At 41.3% G+C, this 17,281-nt stretch overlaps 1 protein-coding gene and 1 long non-coding RNA gene across 2 annotated transcripts; one reads left to right on the top strand and one right to left on the bottom strand.

Moving 5' to 3' along the window:
- Positions 1 to 5,327: 5,327 nt before the first annotated feature.
- CHRM5 (cholinergic receptor muscarinic 5) lies at positions 5,328 to 8,234 on the top strand. The gene has a single exon (XM_059181081.1). The coding sequence runs from the start codon at positions 5,328 to 5,330 to the stop codon at positions 6,924 to 6,926; it is 1,599 nt and encodes a 532-aa protein (XP_059037064.1). The 3' UTR covers positions 6,927 to 8,234.
- Positions 8,235 to 12,631: 4,397 nt separating this feature from the next.
- Positions 12,632 to 16,554, bottom strand: LOC131836064 (uncharacterized). Its single transcript, XR_009355494.1, has 2 exons — positions 13,875 to 16,554; positions 12,632 to 13,399 (listed from the first exon to the last, which is right to left on the bottom strand). It is a non-coding gene; the product is annotated as an uncharacterized LOC131836064 (long non-coding RNA).
- Between the last annotated feature and the right edge of the window lie 727 nt (positions 16,555 to 17,281).

The raw sequence follows: 17,281 nt of genomic DNA, 5'->3' as shown, positions 1-17,281 counted from the left end.
TAAGTGAGTTCCTCTGGAGGGCAGGGTCAATCTAAGTTCACTGCATAAACAACAAAATGGCTGTCCTACCAAGGTGGGGCTGCTCCAGCTAAGTAGGCCCTTACAGTTGCAATCTCTTAATTTTGTATGTGGGGAAACTGAGACCCAGATATGTGTCAAATCACAAGATTTTAGCTGAAATGTGAACTCAGATCTCCATACTCCTGGTTCAGTATGTTTCCCACGGAACTGCATTTCCCGAGTGTGACTGACAGATGCCACAGGACACCAGCAGACATTCCCCTGAAAAAGCTTATATGCTAAGCCTCCGCTGTGCTAAACCAAATTAAATAGTATCCTTGACCTTGGGGCCTCTCAGCCTTCCCTGGGCTCATTTGCCTTCAGGATCTCTGAGAGCTTTAAATAATAGATGGTATCTTCTCAACTTCTTTGACTGTGGGGCCATGTTATTTTTTAATCAAGTATCTTGAGGTAGTCCTATTCTAATGAGCAGACTTTGGGGAAGACTGTTAACCTTGGCTCTCATCACAGTTATTCTGCTTTAGTAGTTGGAAACAATTTGTTATGCCCCTGAAGGTGAGCATAAATTACCAGAACTAAAGGGAAAAGTATCACCAAAACAGCCAGTTCAAGGTTGTGAGAGTATTGCCTCTTCATTGTATTCCTCCTTGTCCCTTTATAGACCGCACCTTGGACCCATCCCACCATAGGAAAAGTCATTTTCACATCCTTCAGCCCGATGGCTACTTTGTAACGAACGTTCCCCTGCCACAGACGCTGTGTGAAACACTAAATGAGGATTACCTCGTTTAATCCTGAAAACAACCAAATGAGGTAGGCTTTCCGTGTCCCCACTTTTAAGCTTAAACATCCGAGGCTTAAAAGAGGTCAGGTGACATGTCCAAAGTCAGACAGTAAATAACATAACTAAGGGGTTTTTTGGCTTTTGGTTTTTAAAGATTTTTTTTTTTTTAAGTAATCTCTATACTCAACGTGGGGCTCAAACTCACAACCTTGAGATCAGGAGTTGCGCAGGGCACCAGCTGAGCCAGCCAGGCAGCCCTGGGGCTAGGTTTTCAAACTGACAGCTGCCCAATGCCAGATTCAGTTGCACGATTCAGAGACCCTGTTGTCACTATAGATGGCATTTTCCATTCATCAAAGTATTTAATCCTTTTATCACAGAGAAAGAGCTTTTTTTTTTTTTTTTTTTTTTTTAATTTTTAGGAATTGTGGGGTTTAGCAAATCTGAAATGTGTGGGGGCAGGCTAGAAGACTGGAAATTCCAGCAGAAATCAGTGTTGTAGCCTTATATCCACAGGTAGTCTGGAGACAGAAGGAATTCTGCCTTTTCCTCTAAAGCCTTTAGCCGATTAGCTCAGCCCCACCTACATAATGGAGGATAATCGTCTTTACTCAATGCCTACTGACTGAAGTATTAGTCACATCTAAAAAAATACCCTCACAGCCATATCTAGACCAGGAAGTTTGACCAAAAACCTGGCAACCATAGAGGACACATAAAACCAACCATCATCACACTGTGTGATATACAAAAATCATTAAAATGTATGTATCTGCATCCTATAGTCCAATTTCCTGATTTCTACAAACGAGGAAACAACTCAGAGAGGGTAAGCCCCTGGCTATACACATGTGCTCACAGGCCAGAACCCTTCAGGAGTTGCTTGCTACCTTCTAATAAAATTAAGTGGAAAAATTAAATCCTTCTGAAACACCGTTTATTTCTAGATTGAAGACCTGATTAGAAAAACTCAGCAGTCAGTTCATTTTATTACTTCTCTCCCGACTCTTGCCCCCAACGCCCTCAGTGTCAGGACGACCTTCAGAGCAGAGGCAGAGTCTAGAAATAGCTGACACAGTCCTCCCAGAAGGTGGACTTCTTTTATCTCAAGTCCACTCCTGTCCTGCCTACCCCACCCCCTCAACCTCTCTAGTGTCACCTCTCCTCTGTGTCTCAGTATCTCCAACCCGATGCCTCTTTTTTTTAACATTTTTATTTAAATTCCAGTTAGTTAACACACAGGGTCATATTAGTTTCAAGTGTGCCATATAGGCTTTGACACTTCCATACATCACCTGGTGCTCACAAAATCACAGAAAGTGCCCTTCTTAACCCCCATCACCTATTTATAACCCTGCACCCACCTCCCCTCTGGTAACCATCAGCTGGTTCTCTATAGTTAAGAGTCTGTTTCTTGGTTTGCCTCTCTCTCTTTTTGCCCTTTGCTCATTTGTTTTGTTTCTTAAATTCCACACATAAGTGAAATCATCTGATATTTGTTTTTCTCCAACTGACTTATTTCACCTAGAATCACACTCTTTAGCTCTATCCATGCCATTGCAAATGGCAAGATTTCATTCTCTTTTATGGCTGATTAATTCCATTGTATATATGTATGTATATTACATCTTCTTTATCCACTCATCAATCGAGGGACCCTTGGACTGCTTCCATAATTTGGCTATTGTAGATAATGCTGCTGTAAACATCAGGGTAAGTGTATCCCTTTGAATTAGGATTTTTGTATTGATTGGGCAAATACTTGGTAGTGCAATTGCTGGATTGTAAGGTAGCTCTATTTTTAACTTTCTGAGGAATCTCCATACTGTCTTCCAGAGCCGCTATTCCAGTTTGCATTCCTACCAACAGGGCAAGAGGATTTCCCTTTCTCTACATCCTTACCAACACCTGTTGTTTCTTGTGCTGTTGATTTTAGTCATTCAGACAGGTGTGAGTTGATATCTCCTTCTAGTTCTGGTTTGCATTTTCCTGATGATCAGTGATGTTGACCCGATGCCTCCTTTTGCCTCTGGGCTTGCAAGTAAGTTCTTCCCCTCTGAGGCTGCAACACTCTTTTCCCCAGCCTACCCATACACACCCGCTTTGCCTAGATAAAGCCCATGCACGTTTCAAGCCTCAGCTTAGATAACCTTTTCCTCAAGAAGTTCTTCCCCTTTCCATGGGTCTGGCTTACACGCCCTTCTATGTGCCCTAGCACTTGCAGTGCCAGACGAGACCCCTGCCATTTATTACCTGCTTCTTTATCTATACCCCCACCAATGTTTTGTTCCCTGGTCTCCCTGCCATTAGAGTCCGTCACATAAAAAACATCCAATACATATTGATTGGGAGAAGAAAGAAAGAAGGAATGAAGGAAAAAGGAAGGAATTTCTGTGGGATCTTTCTTGCACTATGAGACTTAGACCTGTCACATAGAGACAGTCTGGGATGGAAAACGCCCAGAGAATTTCAGGGTGCAGAGCAACTCTGGCTTTCCAGGTGCTTAGGAGTCATGCTTTGCTGTCTTTGGAACGTTGATAACACCAAGGGGTAATCAGTATAAGGCAGCACAAGGCTAATCAGGGTGATAGATGCAGGAAAGGAAAGGGACCAATAAGAGGGATATTTCATGGGTAAATTGTACTGTCTTAGTTGGGATCAGAAGGAAGAGAGTGCAAGATCAGAAAGTCAGAAGAATCTGTTTCCTAGTATAAGACAATATCATCAATTCAATTCCATATTGAATTTGAGGCATTAGAAAAACATCTAACAGTGGAGTTGGAAATACAGAACAAGGAAAGAAAATCCATAGCCCTTCACAAATTTGTCATCTTTATATCAATACTGTTATCAGAGACATGTCAGGACCAGTCAGTAGGCAGAGCAGTAATTGCTCACATGGCAAGCTTTGAGGGTCATCAAGAAGATTCTGCCTTCCCTGGAATTTTGTAATTAAAATAGTATTTTTCAGGAGTGCGTGCCTGACTCAGTGGAGCATGGCAACTCTTAATCTCAGAGTCATGAGTTCAAGACTCATGTTAGGCATAGAGATTACTAAATAAAAAATTTTTAATAGATCACCAAATAAATATTGCATGCATATATTATATCTCTGAAAGGAAAAATAAGAAATGGTGGTAATGGTGGTTACCTGCAGAAAAGGGAGATTGAGCTTCCAGGTCAGAGGTGGGAGGGAGACCTCTCTTTATACCATTTACACTTTTATAGCCACTGAAGCTTTTTATCGTGTACACAGATGTTTAATCTAGAAAAGGAAAATTTATTTTTAAAAGTTGGAATTTGTCAGTGGTATTAACTAAATTATATTATACCCATTAAGTGGGATAATGTACAGTCATTAAAATGAAAAAGGAGCTCTGATCCAAAAGACATGCTGATACAAAATGTGCCTATTGGGGCGCCTGGCTGGCTCAGTGGATGGAGCATGCAGCTCTTGATCTTGGGATCCCAAGTTTGAACCCCATGTTGTGTGTAGACATTACTTAAAAAAATTTTTTTAAAAGAAAGAAAAAGTGTGTCCATGATAATTTGTTAAATGAAAAACAAAATTCAGTGTGTAAACATTAAAAAGTCACCCATTTAAAAATAATTGTATTTATGTATTTGTTAGTATGTGCATAGGGGAAAGCACTGATTACTTCTGTATGACTGAGTCAGAGGAAGCTTGTTTTAAGATATACATTTTGACATTGCTTGAACTTTTACAAGGAAATATTACTTTATAATAACAGAAAATAAAATAATCTAAAAATAAAAATAAAAATCTAAAAATAATCTAAAACATTTCTATTACCTCACACATGGCTCAAAAGTGGGGGGAGGTTACCGTCTTCAGCAGCTGGGGAAAATTCCAACCCCTCCACGCACAAGGGGAGTTCTCACATAAGCCAGGGAGAAGTGTCGTAAGACAGTTTTGCCTCAAAACAGTGCTTCAAAAATGCTTTATAACTGAATCTATAATTAAACTCAGTAATGATTAGAAATGGGATTATAGAATAGATACAACTCGTCTCTTTCCCCAGTGCATGATAGACTAGGTAGTTATCACTGCGAACTTAAAAAACAGAATTTCTGCCCCTAAGGCCGTTGCAATCAAAAGTAACTTCACATCATGGGCTTTCTTCTCTTTATTTCTCCCCAGTTATCCAATAGCCTTTTCCTTCCCCTTCGTCTTCACAGTTCTCTTTAATTGCCTATTGGAACCACAAGAGGGCAGCAGGCTCTAGGACAAGAAAGGCTCTCAGGCACTGGGACTTCCAAAAAGCGAGGGCATGAGGCTGCTAAAAAATGTCATCAAAACTTTTAGAGATTTCAGCATCTCACTCTGAATATGTGTGTGACCACATTTGCTATTCTATTGTAAATGATATACAATGAATGGAAAAAAGATCCATGCTGGTGAGTGGAGCTAATGTGTATTCCCTCTCTTCCAGATGCTGACCAAGAAGAGGTGAGATAGAAAAGAGATGGTTTAGAACCCAAGACTTCATTCTAATTAAGGATGGAAGGGGAATCTTACCACAATACAACCACTGTCAATGGCACCCCGGTAAGTCACCAGCCTTTGGAACGCCATAGGTTGTGGGAAGTCATCACTATTGCGGCTGTGACTGCTGTGGTAAGCCTGATCACGATTGTGGGCAACGTCTTAGTCATGATCTCCTTCAAAGTCAATAGTCAGCTGAAGACTGTGAACAACTATTACCTGCTCAGCTTAGCCTGTGCAGATCTCATCATTGGGATCTTCTCCATGAACCTCTACACCACCTACATCCTCATGGGACGCTGGGCGCTTGGCAGTCTGGCTTGTGACCTCTGGCTCGCCCTGGACTACGTGGCTAGCAACGCTTCCGTCATGAACCTTCTGGTGATCAGTTTTGACCGTTACTTTTCTATCACCAGACCTCTGACATATCGGGCCAAACGTACCCCAAAAAGGGCTGCCATCATGATTGGCTTGGCCTGGCTGATCTCCTTCATCCTTTGGGCCCCAGCGATCATCTGCTGGCAGTACCTGGTTGGAGAGCGGACGGTACCACCAGATGAGTGCCAGATCCAGTTTCTGTCCGAGCCCACCATCACCTTCGGCACTGCCATTGCTGCCTTCTACATCCCCGTTTCTGTCATGACGATCCTCTACTGCCGAATCTACAGGGAGACAGAGAAACGGACCAAGGACCTGGCTGACCTCCAGGGCTCTGACTCCATGGCGGAAGCAGAGCCAAGAAAGCCGGCTCATAAGTCTCTGCTGACATCCTGCTTTAGCTGCCCTCAACCCACCCTGGCCCAGAGGGAAAGGAACCAAGCCTCCTGGTCATCCTCCCGCAGGAGCACCTCCACACCTGGGAAGCCGTCCCAAACCACGGGCCCAAGCACCGAGTGGGCCCAAGCCGAGCAGCTCACTACCTGTAGCAGCTACCCTTCCTCGGAGGATGAGGACAAGCCTGCCACAGACCCTGTCTTCCAAGTAGTCTACAAGAGTCAGGCCAAGGAAAGCCCGAGGGAAGAATTCAGTGCCGAAGAGACCAAGGAGACGTTTGTGAAAGCTCAAGCTGAAAAAAATGACTATGACACCCAAAAATATTTCTTGTCCCCCGGTGCTGCTCATAGACCCAAGAGTCAGAAATGTGTGGCCTATAAGTTCCGGCTGGTGGTGAAAGCTGATGGGACCCAGGAGACCAACAACGGCTGTCACAAAGTGAAAATCATGCCCTGCTCCTTCCCAGTGTCCAAGGACCCTTCGACGAAAGGCCTGGATCCCAGCCTCAGCCATCAAATGACCAAACGAAAGAGAATGGTCCTCGTCAAGGAGAGGAAAGCAGCCCAGACCTTGAGTGCCATTCTCCTGGCCTTCATCATCACCTGGACCCCTTACAACATCATGGTCCTGGTTTCCACCTTCTGTGACAAGTGTGTCCCGGTCACCCTGTGGCACTTGGGCTACTGGTTGTGCTATGTCAACAGTACTGTCAACCCCATTTGCTATGCCCTCTGCAACAGAACCTTCAGGAAGACCTTTAAGATGCTGCTCCTCTGTCGGTGGAAAAAGAAAAAAGCAGAGGAGAAGTTGTATTGGCAAGGGAATAGCAAGTTCCCCTGAAGAGTTAATGACTCCCCTCAAAAGAGTAACCGCAGCCAATTTCTTCTGAGGATGGGTGAGCTCATTCAGGTGTATTTATTTTCAAAAAAAGACATCTGTCATTTTGGGCACCCAAGGATTTCGTAAAGGCTTGAAATCTGTCACCAAAAGAAAGGAGTCAGAGCTGCCACAAGTACGGCCATATTGAATGATTCTTGCCTATGACCAAGGTCACCTGATGCCACTGGAGTTTGCTGCTGAAGTGAAGAGACAGACGTGTGTCCCTTCACAGGAGGAGGAATGCCGGGTCACAGTGAACAGTGATGTAGGGAACTTTTGCTCCCTGTCCTTTGGGAGCAGCAGGGACTGGGTAGAAATCTTCCCTGTGGTAAAGTGTATTGAGGTTTGGGGCAATATATATGTGTCTATGAAGTTGTCTCCTATCAGTGAGAACTGGGAGACTGTCACCTGTTACCAAGAGTGATGTTCAGTCGGCTTCTAAGACTCTTATTTGTTTATAAACTGATCAGTATTATGCAGCTATTAGGTGTTCTATGCTGTGGTATGTTTTTCTGTCCCTACATCTGAGTGAGGCTCTACTCTTTCCTTTCACAACCCATGCCAATTCCAGGTACCCACTGAAACCATGCTGGTCCCTATGTTACCACCCTTTCTCTCAGAATTCTGGGTCTGGAAGGATACTGAAACCTGATCCCACCTGGTCCTATAGAGGGGCCTCTACTCTGCTCATTAAGATGGTCCAGTGGGAATTTTACCAGTGGGATTTTTTTTTCATTTTATCTAAACAAATACTGTGTATTCTATTTTGTGCCCATGTGGGTCTAATTATTTATTCTCTGTTCTAAGGAAGACTACTTCACTGCATAAAGATCTTCTCTGGGCTATTTAATCACAATTTCTTTGTTTTCAGAGGGCTTACTTTCTAATCTCTACCCAAGGCCAACCTGAGTCAAAATGCAGAAAACAAATTTGGTTTTACTCCATTCTTCCGAAATTCTTCCAGAACTCTTTTGCCTGCTCCTATTTCCCTCATCCAGACATAGGTCACAACCAGGCACAATCAGGTCACTGTGCTGTCTCCAGCCAGAAATGCTGTTTGGAGGGACAGCAGGGGAAAGGCTTTCTTTTTTTCTTTTCTTTTCTTTTTCTTCTTCTTTTTTTAAAAAATAGGTCCTTCGGATCGCGGCTCAGAAATGACTTAGTCATTCCTCTCCTAATTCACTGGCAAAGATGAGAAGCTCGGAAAAGCACAGCTGAGGGCCAGTAGAGCTGGCTATAGTCATTAAAAATGAAGGCCTCATCTTGGAAAACAAAATACAGATCACAGTAATATATCAAAATAAAACATATCAATATAACATGCATTAGAGTATCAAAATGATAAAAAAAAAAACTCTAAGTGAAATTTCTGTGTATATAAACAAACTGAATCCAAGGTGGGTTTTTTTTTTTTAATTCTGAGAATACACCCATATTCAAGAAATAAACTGTAAAAGCACACACAAAGAATAAAAGACCCACAAAGAAAGCAAGCAATATAGTACATATGAGGGTTTTAAAGACAAGGCCCTCCTGTCAGACAGAACCTTGGCTGATTACATCTGCGATTGCATTTTATCATCTCCAGACTTCAGTTCACTTAATGTAGGCCAGTTGTCTGCAGCCTCGTTTGTGGTGGGGATATGACAGAGTCACTTGAGTGGTCCTGGGAATGACACATGTCCTTGAGCTTCCATCGACCACTGAAGAGGGAGTCCGCCTATTACATCAAGTCCCAAGAAGGCTTGAAGACAGGATAGAACAGGTGTACCCCAGTCTCTCCCCAAGCCTTGTGGGGACTTGATGATGTGGAGCTGGAACATTCTAGAAGCAGTGTAGCTACTGAGCCTTTGTGAAGGGCAGGCTGACACCCGCCAAGAATTTCATAGAGTGTATTACTTAATTGGCTCAGTTGACTGGGAGAGATGCTCTGAGGCCTGGGTGATGCCAACAGGGTGTGACTTCATAGGCAAACCTGCTCTACCAGCTCTAGATAAACAGTTGCTTTTTTTTAGGTTAAGACTTTGATTCCTGACAGAAATGAAAATCCCTCCAAGAGCACTCTGAGCCTACACTGGGCATTCACTGTTCACAGTAGAGAGAGACACAAGCTAATTCAGACAAAAGAATGCAAAACTGGTGGGGAGGGAGGGGGGGCTGCGGGGGCACATTTTTCATACCCCACAGTTGCCTAGGACTTAGCCTTCTCTGTTTATCTTTTGTGAAATTAACTGAGAGGACTATACTTCCTTTTTTATCACTGGCTTTGGGAGGCAGCCTGTTTTATGTGTTACCTATGCCCCTTGGTATAGATTAAAAAAAAAAAAAAATCTAGGAGAAACTAGACTTCTTTAGAATAGGGCCTGTTGTGGGGTCCTCAGTATGAACAGATCCGACTGTAAACTACGGGGACCTGGCGGGTGGGTGGGTGGATGGGTTGGTGTGGCATGGGCTGACTTCCGATCTTAGGCCTTCTATGCCCCCAGTCTCCCAGGCTCCGTGTATGGTAACCTACATACAGCTTTGACTCATTGCCTACTGGATGCTGCTATGTTGCTAATGTTGTGGTTTGTTTCTCCTTGACTGTGAATTTGACGGCTTGTCAAGTAATCAGTTTTCTGTACAATTTTTGTTAAATATTCCCGGGCTCTGCTGTGCTCCTTTAGGAGAATATCCTTTAAGAGCAATGCTGATATGTTCGCCTCTTTGTAATTGTGAAATCTGTACCTAATCTCTGGATTGGAATATCCAGCTGTCTACTGTAAATACTGGAATTACAACAAAGGATGCGGGACGAGGCTGCTTTTCTGTATCGTAATAGTATTATTCTGGCTATTAAAGAAATTTAACCATACAGTAGTCCAATCCAAAGCATTTAAGTAAGAAAATGCGTGGTGCCTGGCTGGCTCAGTCAGAAGAGCATGCAGCTCTTGATCTTGGAGTCATGGGTTCAAGCCCCACCTTGGGTGTAGAGATTATTAAAAAAATTAAAAAATACACACTCACATATACTCAGACATGCACACACATTCATAAGAAAATGGTCGGGGTCCCTTGCTCAGTTGGAAGAGCATGCAACCCTTGATCCTAGGGTCTTCAGTTGGATGCCCATGTTGGGTGTAGAGATTTCTAAAATAAATAGATAAAAAAGAAGTTGTTTTTTTTTTTTTTTTTTGTTTTTTTTTTTTAAGAAAATGTCTCTTGTTCACTTGATAGAGCCACCTATATGAGAGATCCTACACACAGTTTTGCATATTCTGGTCTTTTAAGAAGGGAGGTATTGATACACAGTGTGGATACAGGAGCCTCTCACTACCTCTTTTTCAGTTACCAATAACCAGATTAAGATGAAATAATGATGAAAAGATTCTTCAACTAAAAGGCTTCCCTCTCCCTCCAGGACTGCTCTGAGCTGGAGCCCCAGTCATTGTTTCCCATTGTAAATGATACTAATCTCCACCTCACCGACACCATTTCACAGGGAAGTCTGAGATTATGCGCCCTCCTGCCCAATAAGGAATCCAGATTAAGAGTGGGAGTGGGAAATAAGTTTAAGTATCAGAAAAGGAGCCAGACGGAAAACATACACACACACAGAACTTTTTTAAAAAATAATTTTAAACATAAAGAAAAGCTGTAAGAATAGTATAAAAAAATTCCTTATCCTTCATCCACATTTCCCAATTGTTAACATGTTGCCACATTTGTGCTGTGTGTGTGTGTGTGTGTGTGTGTGCGTACACATATATTTTTTCCCTCAGTCCATCCTGTCCATTGACCTCTAAATATTTCAGGGGGTATTTCTTAAGAACAAGAAGCTTATTTTATGTAACCACAATATAAATATTTGAAAAATCAGGAAATGTATCATTGCTACAATATTATTATGTAGTACTTAATTACATAACTGTGATACATTCCATACTCAAATTTTGCCTGTTGTCCAAAATAATGTCCTTTATAAGAATTTCTTTTCCAGTTCAAGATCACACATGACAGTTAGTTCTCATGTCTCTTTAAAATGGTCCTCAGCTTTCTGTTGTCTTTCATGACATGGTCATTTTTAAAAGTATATTCCATCCAATTTCTAAAAAAATAATTTCCATCTGTTTGGGGTTGTCTGGTGTTTCCTTATTAGATTCAGTTTCATTTACTTGCTTGCTTTGGTTTGGGCAAGGACATTACAAATGTGCTCTTGTCTTCTCAGAGCATTACAGCAGGAGGACGTGATGTTTTATCCCATTAGTGGCAACTTTAACGTTCATTATTTGATTACAGTGTTCCCCCACAGAGCTATGCCCAGTTTTCTCCACTATAAATTTCCTATTTCCCCCCTGTAATTAATAATTTTAAGGAAGAGACTTCAATTCTTTTTTTTTTTAAGATTTTATTTATTTGACAGAGCGAGATCACAAGTAGGCAGAGAGGCAGTCAGAGAGAGAGAGGAGGAAGCAGGCCTCCCGCCAAGCAGAGAGCCTGATGTGGGACTCGATCCCAGGACCCCGAGGACCATGACCCGAGCCGAAGGCAGAGGCCCAACCCACTGAGCCACCCAGGTGCCCGAGACTTTGATTCTATGTACATTTTCTGTGGTTCATCAAGTTTTCACCCAGTAATTGCAGCATCTATTTATTTATCCTTACTCAAAGAAGTTATTACTATAATAATAGCCAAATGGTTGGCCTTCTACTGTCAGGAAAAATCTTTCTTTCTCCCTTCCTCCCTTCCTCTCTATTTCTCTCTTTTCTTCCTTCCTTCCTTCTTTCCTTTCTTCCTTCCTTATTATCATTACAGACTCCAGAACTCTTCTTCTTTTTTTTTTTTAAAGATTTATTTATTTACCTGAGAGAGAGTGGGGCAGGGGTGGCTGTGGGGAGAGGCAGAGGCAGAGCAAGAGAGAATCTCAAGTCACTCTCCCTGCCGAGTGAGTGCAGAGCCTGACCCAGGGCAGGGCTCAAGCTCAGGACCCTGAGATCATGACCTGAGCTGAAATGAAGAGGTGGATGCTTAACTGACTGAGCCTCCCAAGTGCCCCAGACTCCTGAGCTCTTATATTAGTAATTGGTTAAAATCCATTACTACCATTATTTTGATGCTCAAATTGTCACAAAGTTAAGCAGTGAGAGCCCATTCAAGATGAACCCTGTGACCCCTTTGGCATATCCTGAATATTTCTGACAACTCCTTTACTTTTTGGTACAGCAAGATGTTCCAGGCTCATCTTTTCAATCCCTATCCCAGACCAGGAATCAGCCATTTCCCAAGGAGTGCTTGTTTTAGGGGGACCTGGCTGGCTCAGTTGGTAGAGCACGTAACTCTTGATCTCAGGGTCATGAGTTCAAGCCCCACACTGGGTATGGAGCCTACTTAAATTTAAAAAAAGAAAAAAAGGAGTGCTGTTTTATTAAGTAGACAATAGTACCTGACTCAGGTCTGGACTTAAGATATATTCATTGCTATTGAGCTCTTTCAGAACTTAGAAAAATGTACACTTACTAAAAATGAGTTTATATGGACATCTGCAATTCCAATCAGATAGCACAGTATTCCTCCCACTCCATATTTGTATCTCCTGTCTCCAACAGCTGATGAAGTTCTAGAATCTAGGTGAGGTTTGGTGAGGTGAGGTCCAGAGCCAATGACCAACAAAGAATTCTTGAGACATCTTTGGTGTAAAATGGTGGTTTATTAAAGTACGGGGACAGGACCCGTGGGTAAGAAGAGCTGCTGCCCTGATATCCTGAGGAGTGGCTGATTGTATACACAGGAGTTGGGTAGGTGAGGACAAAGGGGTTGTTCAGAAGGGCTGTCACGGTAAAGAAGACTGTCAAGATACTGAAGGCCTGGTTATTGTCAAGCCAAAGCTGTTTTTCCCTCTAATGAGGCAATAACATGAAGACAGTTGGGAGTTTCCTGGTGCAATGTCACATTCCTCCTATCCCACATCCTTGTCAATGATCTTTAGGTTTAGAAGAAATTTAACTTTATTTACATTTCCTTCGGCCTCAGCCTCTTTCAGTTTTATGGAGGGGAGGCCGATGTTAGGGCTTTAGGAACTGAGTTGCTTATCTCTGGAAGTTGGGCTATCAATAAGATAGCTTCTTTGTTGTAAATCACTAGGACATTTGTAAACCAAGGGAGACTCCCGTCTTGCAGGATTGTGATCTCTGCAAGTTAACTATTCGTTTTTCTTTTTAGAGCAGTAGAAGTGCCTGAGGGATGTCACACATGTCACAGAGGTGGGGGGAGAGGGGGTGTAAGGTGCCAGCTTTGTCCTCAGCCAGGCTTCTGCTCCCTCATCACAGTGAGAATCATCATTTACTCATTTGCCCAATTTGCTCCATCCTTCAATAGCTTCAGAATTGTAGCACCCATATCACTGTGAAAAACCAATCTTTTAGCAAAATTCCAAGATTTGTTTACAGTTCTTCCACCTAAAGGTGAAAGGTAGATAGTAAAGTTACTATGGTTCGATAATTGCTTGTGTTAATCTTTTTTTTCTTTTTTTCATTTGAAATCAGTTGGATTTGATTCTGTTTGTATTCAGCTTAAGAGTTTTACATTCTTATTTATTTTTTCTGGACAAGTAAAATGTTAACATGGTTGTAAAAATCAATACTATACAAAAAGATGTACTCAGAGAAATGTCACTCCATTCCCTACTCTTTTCATCCCATTCCTACCCCCTCCCATAAGTAACAAGTTCTCTGAATTATTGCTTCACTTTTTTAGATTTTTTTAAATTTATTAATTTTTTATTTTTTATAAACATATATTTTTAATTGCTTCACTTTTAAAAAAACAAACTCTTTTAGCCATTTCTTCAAGTATTTGCATCCATATTTTAAAATATCATACATATACTTTCATTTTTATATTTTTTGTTTGAGAAAATATCTACTGACTTACTTGCAAATGTTTTATCAGATAAAGGGCTAGTATCCAAAATGTATAAAGAACTTATCAAACTCAACTCCCATAAAAGAAAAAATCCAGTCAAGAAATGCTCAGAAGATACACAAATGGGGAACAGACACATAAAAAAATGCTCAACATCACTTAGCATCAGGGAAATACAAATAAAATACAAATACAAATATAAATCAAAAGCACAATGAGATACCACCTCACACCAGTGAGAATGGCTAAAATCAACAAGTCAGGAAATGACAGATGCTGGTGAGGATGTGGAGAAAGGGGAACCCTTCCACACCGTTGGTGGGAATGCAAGCTGGTGCAGCCACTCTGGAAAACAGTATGGAGGTTCCTCAAAAAGTTGAAAATAGAGCTACCCTATGACCCAGCAATTGCACTAGTAGGTATTTTTCCAAAGGAAACAAACATAGTGATTCGAAGGGGCACCTGTACCCCAACGTTTATTGCAGCAATGTCCACAATAGCTAAACTATGGAAAGAGCCCTGATGTCCATAGACAGATGAATGGATAAAAAAGATGTTGTGTACACACACACACACACACACACACACACACACACACACAAATATTACTCAGCCATCAAAAATAATGAAATCTTGCCATTTACAACAATCTGGATGGAACTACAGGGTATTATGCTAAAAGAAATAGGTCAGTCAAAAAAGACAAATACCAGATGATTTCACTCATATGTAGAATATAAGAAACAAAACAGATAAACTTAAGGGAAGGGAAAAAAAATAAAATAAGATGAAAATTGAGAGGAAGGCAAACCATAAAAGATGCTGAATTCTAGGAAGCAAACTGAGGGTTGCTGGAGAGGAAGTAGGTGAGGGGATAGAGTAACTGGGTGATGGGTACTAAGGGCACGTGATGTAATGGGCACTGGGTATTATATAAGATTGATGTATCACTAAATTCTGAAACTAAAAAAAAAAAGAAAAAAGAAGAAGAAATAGTGTACCAAACTATACATATGATTATATAAATAAATTTCCCCAGGTTTTTATAATGAAAGAAAAAAAGAAAATATCTGCTGACTTTCTACCTTGAAAAATTAAGATTGGACTCTTCATCCTATTGGCTAATTCCCAAACATCAATCTCTCCAGCATTCTCTTTACAAAGCTGTGCATATACGGGTACAGGGAGGAAGTGATCGCTTTTTGAGTACTTGGTAATAGCAAGGACGTAGATCCTAGAGAAGAATACACATTGTTTGAGTATCTGCAGGCAAAGAGCTGAGACCAAGTAGAACAAGTTCAACAACTCTGGAGACATTAAGCAATCACATGCAAGGACCGACGCCTAAATATTCATACTAAAACAAAAGAGGGTAAATTATCCTCCCAATGAGCTGTATTGTCCCCATCCCCTTTGATGATTTAATGGGGGAGGGGAACAGGAAGGGGTTACAACCTTAAGTTTATTGTGATTAGGCAAAGCAAGCCAAGGCCTACATCTGTTCACTGGGCTTGACCATCACCCAGAATTGTCTACATTAGTGTGCTTTACGGCAATCTATTTCTCCCAAAAGTCCTAATCTTATTTTATATGGCTTTTGAACAAGCCTCTACCACCAGATGTCCCTAGGATGTCCTTCTGCTCCTATTAAGAGCAGTTCTCCAACGTTTTATTCCCAGTCCTTGACAATGATTTTTCTAGAGGGAGTTATCTTGCATAAACGCATCTGCAGTGGTTTCCTAGTAAAGGAATGGGCACACTTACCTTCAACAAAGGGAAACTCATACTCAACCCACTTAATCCTCATATCAGTAGCTGGGAGTTGGTGCTTAATTTTAGCAGTCCTACATATACCCAAAGATAGGTTTGTAGTCCAGCCACTTTCAATCAAAATCCATGAAGCTACTGATCATGATATGCTAACTACAGCCGAGTCCTCCTAATTGTAGGCTACCATAGACTGCAGTGGAAAACAAACCTAAGAAACATCTTTGGACAGGTCCTTTATACCCAGAAGTAGGACCTAGGCAGGAGAATCTGAAACAAAAAATGATACAAAGTTTTGTTTTATAGTCACTATATTTAATAATATAGTGATGAATAAAATAACACATATTTGCTTGGGAAATAAATAGGCAAATCACAAAAAAATACCAGTAATTCTAAAACCTCTGCTAAATTTCTCAGCATTTATCTGGTAGTCTTCTTTTCTACGTACAGACATACAGGTTTTGAAACTCACGAACTTCCAGAGAGGTTATGCTAGGAGAGCAGAGGCAAACATATATTTAAAAAAGACTAGGTGTTGGGTGGCTCAGTCGATTAAGCATCGGACTCTCTGTTTCCATTCAGGTCACGATCTCAAGTTTGTGAGATCGGAGCCCCTCATCAGGCTCTGCACTCAGTGAGGAGTCTACCTCTTCCTCTCCCCTTGCCCCTACTCTCTCTCAAATAAAATAAGTCTTTATATATAATAATATATACATAAATATATGTTTGCCTCTGCTTTCTTGGCCTGAAAAGTACATGAAACTAAAGAAATGAAACTGGATTTTTAAAGCTCCTTTTCTGTGTGCAAGGACCCCCTTGGAGGCTTTAAGCCCTCACATCTTTGAGCCTAGTTAAGGATATACTCTTTGAAACTCCAACTTAAAAATTATTCAAAGGAAAGCTTCCTTTCTAAATTCCTAGCATATGGGCGCCTGGGTGGCTCAGTGGGTTGGGCCGCTGCCTTCGGCTCAGGTCATGATCTCAGGGTCCTGGGATCGAGTCCCGCATCGGGCTCTCTGCTCAGCAGGGAGCCTGCTTCCTCCTCTCTCTCTCTCTGCCTGTGTCTCTGCCTACTTGTGATCTCTCTCTGTCAAATAAATAAATAAAATCTTTAAAAAAAAAAAAAAAAAAAAAAAAAAAAAAAAAAAAAAAAAAATAAATTCCTAGCATAACCTCTCTGGAAGACCAGAGGATTTAAGTCTCAGAATAGGACAAAATAAAGACCTTGGGCTACTTATTGCCTATAATCAGGATGAATGCCACTAAGTCAATCCTCACCAATTTCTTTCAAGTGTCCCTGAAAGCACTTGGGGTTTTATCTCTAGAGTGAATAGGTTCTACTCAAAATCAGAAACCTTTGTTTCATTTTTACTCATAATCACTTTTTTTTTTTTTTTGGTTACTCTACTTTTCACTGTAGGCACCTTCTCCAAATGCCCCAAACCTTTGTACCCTCTTTCCTTCACCATCTTCTTAGATCCAAGAACCAGGATATAGGCAATTTGATTTCTCCTTTGTTTGATTACCCATCTGTTCAGCAAATAATTACTAACCTACATGGGAACCTTGGGACACAGATGAGACTAAGATACTGTCCCTGCTCCCCAAGAACACAGATTAACAGAATGAGGGACAGAACAACTCTA

This window comes from Mustela lutreola, chromosome 7, assembly GCF_030435805.1.
Source record: "Mustela lutreola isolate mMusLut2 chromosome 7, mMusLut2.pri, whole genome shotgun sequence".
Taxonomy (NCBI): domain Eukaryota; kingdom Metazoa; phylum Chordata; class Mammalia; order Carnivora; family Mustelidae; genus Mustela; species Mustela lutreola.
The sequence above is the reverse complement of the archived record's forward strand: the minus strand, read 5'-3'. Positions and strand labels throughout refer to the sequence as shown.